The sequence below is a fragment of the Adiantum capillus-veneris genome, chromosome 29 (assembly GCF_014529385.1).
Source record: "Adiantum capillus-veneris isolate H3 chromosome 29, ASM1452938v2, whole genome shotgun sequence".
NCBI classification, from domain to species: domain Eukaryota; kingdom Viridiplantae; phylum Streptophyta; class Polypodiopsida; order Polypodiales; family Pteridaceae; genus Adiantum; species Adiantum capillus-veneris.
In genome coordinates, this window is record NC_140959.1 from 58,339,171 (window position 1) to 58,344,731 (window position 5,561).

At 40.9% G+C, this 5,561-nt stretch overlaps 2 protein-coding genes across 2 annotated transcripts; both read right to left on the minus strand.

Moving 5' to 3' along the window:
- Nucleotides 1–2,143: 2,143 nt before the first annotated feature.
- LOC147419260 (uncharacterized) lies at nt 2,144–2,818 on the minus strand. Its single transcript, XM_086505791.1, has 2 exons — nt 2,723–2,818; nt 2,144–2,545 (listed from the first exon to the last, which is right to left on the minus strand). Exons 1-2 carry the CDS (start codon nt 2,816–2,818, stop codon nt 2,144–2,146), a joined length of 498 nt encoding a protein of 165 aa, XP_086361917.1.
- A 1,651-nt stretch (nt 2,819–4,469) lies between these two features.
- LOC147419261 (uncharacterized) lies at nt 4,470–4,757 on the minus strand. Its single transcript, XM_086505346.1, has one exon. It carries the CDS (start codon nt 4,755–4,757, stop codon nt 4,470–4,472), a length of 288 nt encoding a protein of 95 aa, XP_086361472.1.
- Nucleotides 4,758–5,561: the final 804 nt, after the last annotated feature.

The following is a 5,561-nucleotide window of genomic DNA, read 5'->3' on the forward strand; positions in this document are numbered from 1 at the left end:
TGGAAACTCATCAATTTCAGTCGGCAACTCTCCATTTTCAATTCTGCTTAGATAATCAGCAATGGCATGTTCTTTTCCCGATGTATGCACCACACTGTAATCAAATTCTTGAAGTAAAAGAATCCATCTCGCAAGTCTGCCTGACAACTACGGTTTCTTCACCAAGTAAATCAAAGCTTGATGATCCACATGAAACATAACTTTGTTTGCAACCAAATAATGGCGAAACTTCTTGAGAGCATAGACCATGCCCAAGCCTTTTCTTTCTGTAACTGCATAATTTCGTTCCGCATCTGACAGCACCCTGTTGGCATAATACACGGGTCTAAACCAACCTTTTTTGGATTCCTGCATCAATACTGCTCCAATAGCAATATGACTTGCATCCACAAAAATATGAAAAGGCTTCTCCCAATTAGGAGATATCAAAATTGGAGCAACCACTAACATCTTCTTCAACAATTCAAAAGCTCTGTGTTGATCAGGACCCCAACTGAATACTGCATCCTTCCTTGTTAATTGTGTAAGAGGAACACACACATAAGCCAAATACCTGAGAAATCGGTTGTGCCACTTGACTTGCCCCAAGAATCTCATTAACTGCTTCAAATTTTTAGGAACTGGTGCCTTCAGGATAACTTCCACCTTCCTGGGATCAATTGCTATCCCTTCTTTTGAAACAATGTGTCCCAAAAGAATTCCAGAACCAACAGCAAATGCACATTTCTCAGGGTTAAGAGAAAGACGAGCTGCTCTACATTTCTCCAAACAAAGCCTCAAATGCTTCAAATGATCCTCTTTTTTGCCAAAAACACCGAAATCATCCAGAAATACCTTCATAAAAGTTGCCAGGAAGGGTGCAAATACATCCTGAACCCACTTCTGAAAGCTAGGTGGAGCATTCTTCAAACAAAATCCCATCACATTATAAGCAAAAACTCCCCATTCAGTAATAAATGCTGTCTTGTCCCTGTCTTCAGGCGCCATACGGATCTGATTGTAGCCACTAAAGCCATCCAAAAAACTATACATCTCATGTCCAGCCACTGAATCCAACATTGTATCGCAGTAAGGTAACGGAAAAGGATCTGTCATTTTTGCAACATTCAATTTTCTCCAATCTACACAAACTCTGATCTTGCCATTATTTTTTGGGACAACCACAATAGGAGATAACCATGTCACTTTGTCAACTGAATATATGGATCCCACAACAAGTAGCTTATCTATCTCCTCCTTCACTTGTTTCTCATAAGTCAGATTCAAACGATACCGTTGCTGAATAATGGGTACTGCATCATCCTTGAGATTGATTTTATGCTCACAAAATGCTGGATCCACTCCCTTCAAATCACTGTAATGCCATGCAAAAACATCCTTATATTCCGCCAATAAAACTTGCAGTTGACTGCAGAACTCTTGATCCAAATTCACACTCTCTGATTATTTTTGGACCCATTTCTATACCAAGATTCATGTCTTCCAAATCATCTTGCTTTACCCTTGAACTTTGGGACAAATAATGCTCAAAATCCTTTTCAGCTTTCATTTCTGCCTGTTTTTGCTCCTCTTCCAGCTTTAGGGCAATATCCACCTTCTGATTGCTATCTGATTTCTTTCTGATTTTAACCTGTGGATCCCTGACATACTGCTCTGCAATATGCTGCACATCCACCTCAAAGATTGGAATAACTGATGCATTAATCCTCAAAAACTCCTGCTCTTCATCTTCCTCCACTTTAGTTGCCATATTAATACTCTCTGCATGTAACGGTCTGCAATTAGGTGGTAAAACTTCACTAACAACTATCTTCATTCGAACTTTCTTCTTTCCTTGCTTTAATACAATGCTATCAACTCCCTAATGTTGCTTCACTTTGGCCGCCCTTAGCCAAGGTCGTCCTAGAATCATAGGATAGCTTTGAGTCGATGCCTCCAACCTGAGCACCACAAAATTAATAGGGAATTGAAGACCTCCTATCTCAATTCGTTTATTTCGAACAATTCCTAATGGCTGAATTCTCCGCTGATCTGCATTTCACAATTCCAAGTTGCTTGCAAGTAGCTTCAGGTAGCACATTTACTCCTCATCCTCCATCAACAAGTACTCCAGACATAAAACATTGCTCCATAGTCACACCAATCACTGGCACTTTATAATCCACATCAGAGGTTCATTAGAGATAACTTCAGCCTCTTGACTCAAAACTTCTTCTCCCCAAGCTTTCTTCTGCTCCACAGAGAATCCATACTCTTGAGCTAGCCTTTGCATAAACTGATGGGCAAAATTGGGAACCAAGCTTAATATTTGCCTCAAACTCAGTTGATTTGGAGCATCCATTAAGGCTTCAAAGAATTCATCTATCAAAGTAATCGTCGCCTTTGAAGGTACAGATTGGCTTTGTTCAGGAGCTTGACAGGAACCTGAATGTTGTCCAATCACATCTGTTTTCTGAACCGTGTCCGCTTGCTTCTGGACCTTGGGACTGCCTTGTTTTTGCTGTACCCTTTTAATTTCTTTCATCACTCCTTTTCTTACTTGATCCTGTTCTCCCCAATTAATAGGGTATTTTTCCTTTCCTTTCTCACTCTGATTTGTTGTCTCTCCTTTTACTCCTGATCTTGTCACCACCATTGACTCAGGTGCTTTATCCTTTTGGTCTGTATTATTTGCATTCAAACACTTTGTACAATCACATTGAAAATGATGAACATCATATACCTGACCTTCCCGTGGAATTTTTGCTTGCAGATTGCTATCAGAACTCCGTTCAGGTATTGCTTCATTCATCCATTTCTTTGATGTCCCCACATCCATTTCCTCCAAAATCATTACGTTCAGCTACCCAGGAGGTTGTTATGAAGGCTCCGCTTTATTGGGGTATCGAATAATTGGAATACCTCTTTCGGTACGATGTTTGCACCACAAAGAGCAATCAGGACCCTGTCTATGCCCTGAAACTCCACAATAAGTACATGGGGAATTTGCATCAGTTGCTTGAAAATTCTGATTTCCCTGATTCATCCAACTGCCTTGGTTTCTGAATCTTTGGTTTTGTCCTCTATTATTCCAGTTCCTGAAATTAACCGGCCTTGGTTGATTGCCACCTGTGCCTACTTCATTCAATGTCGATGCTTGCATTTTTTGCTTCACATGCTCGGGTATCCGTCCTCTAAAATTAGGGTTATACCAACACCTATCATCCGAATGTCCAAATATCTGACAAATTGTACAATAAGGCCTTTCTGGCATCCCCAACTTTGTCAAACCCATAGTTTTCAATTGGGTAGAAATTTGTCGATCAATTTCATCTTGTTCAGCATCAACTTTGTCCTTTCCTTTTCTTTTCTTTGCTTTATCTTTCTCCTTCTTGGAGTCCTTCTTCTTCTTTTTCTTACTCTTCTTCTTTTTCTTCTTTGGATCTGACCAATCATTGTCCTCATCATCATAATCCTGTTCTGATTCTGACTCATCATCATCAGAGGAGTCATCAGTCTCATCCTCTTCTTGATCACTGTCTGAATCTGAATCATCCTTCTTGGATGTCTTTTTTTCTTATCTAGACTTCCGTATCTCCGCTCTGCTCGAGTAGCTGCTTCTACCAACTCATTAAAGTCAGCTGCCGCTGCAATTACTCCTTGTCCTGCCACCGAACTCCTTAGTTCAGAATTCAGTCCACGACAGAAATAATCACCCATCTATTCCCAAGATGGTCTCTGAGCAGGAAGAAGTCAATTGTTTAGATTTCTGAATTTCTAAGCATAGTCTTCCACTAATAATTTTTTCTGCTTCATCTTTCTGATCTTAATCAGGACATCTTTAGGTGTCTTCTCGGTTCTGAATTGTGTCAGGAATCTGTTCTGCAGATTTTCATAATCCGCAAATGCATTGATTCCATACTACATAAACCACGTCATGGCCTTCCCTTCAAGGGTAGCAACAAAATGCTCTTTTTTGGTATCATCATTGTGAAGTACCTCATACCCACTTGCTCTCCATCTCTGCTCAAACTGTCCAACATGGCTGTCAGCATCCTGCTTGGATTTTCCGCTGAATTTAGCCGCCCCAATTCTTGGGTGTTGTGGTGGTTGAGCCATTGGGATCTGTGTTGGTACTTGTAGTTGATTAATTCGTCGCAACGGATCAAATGGTAACAAAGTTCCTCCTTCGGGGATTAATTGCCTTCTCGGTCGTAGTGCTTGATTGAAAGCCAATGCCCCAAAAAATTGATGTAAAGGTGCTAAATCAGAGACCTCCTCTGGAATTTCATCAAGGTCCTCGGTGCCTCCTGAAGGTGTACTAACCAGGCTGTCAGGGGTGGGTATTTCCTCCTCCTACTGATCTTCACCTGTGTCTTCTTCTTCAGCGACTTCCCTGGCCTGAGTATTTTGTCTTTGTGAACGTGTCCAATACGAATATTCTGGGGGCGTTGGACTACTTTCTTTACTAGTCATCCATCAATTGCTTCTTAACACTTTTTCAGTCGCCTAATAACAATCTTCTCTCGAATCTCATGATATTCTTTCACCAACTGTGGGTCTAAATAACTCCAGCGTAATGGAATTCTGCAGCCTCCAAAAGGTACCAGAAACTCAAGATAACGCTGAACTTTCAAACGATTAACCTGTTGCAATTCTGTCGACAGTTTCCTGTAATATTCCTGCAGCAATACATTGTTGTACTCCTCCTGTTCCTCCTCTGACGTCCGCCAGTTTCGAAACTGATGTAGCAAGTCGCTGTGTTCGCTCTCTGACATGCCTCAACGTCCCATTTGCGCACCATGAACAAGGTTTAACTGGCGCTTCTTGCAAAAACACTGTTTGGATACAATGCTTCAATGCAAGGTTTTGCAGGATCGCCAAGTGTTATAGGGGTTATCTAAAAGCATTGAAATTACATTCTTCACCCACAACATCCATGAAACATGAAGATAACCTCCATAACAATGTTCAAAACGCTTTCAGACTCATTCAGAATGTAAACAGAATTACAGGTAACACACAGGAAACATTCAGGGCATTAACCAACATCCTGCTTCATCTTCATCATCATTGCCGTGTTACAGAACAACATTTCGTCCCAAGAAGGCGTCCAAAAATGAGAGTAGTTACAAGCTAAAAGTCGCATCCCTTAAAACATGCCTTTTAAAGTTTCAGACATCAATCAGAACTCTGATTAGTCCATCAGTTCCCTGAATGCATCCTGATCACTACCTGACAGTTTACTGATTGCCCATTACATAAATATAATTCTTTACTAACTTAACTAGGTAACTTGTGGTCAAGGTCCCCCATTTTACAATTGTAATCCTTTGCCAAGTAGCTATGAGCAAGTACACTCTTGCTAGAAATTACTTGCATAGTGTTGGAATTAGGGTTGCAGAGAAACACACACAGCTTGGAGAAGACGAAGGAATCTCAAGGCACACAATAGAGAGTGTGTTACTTAGTGTGCAATGGAAAGATAGATAGCCCTAGAGTGATGGGCGTATATACAATGCACGGGGGAAAAAACCTCCTAAAGAGGGAAAAAATACCCCGGCGGTCCTAGTGTGTTCACA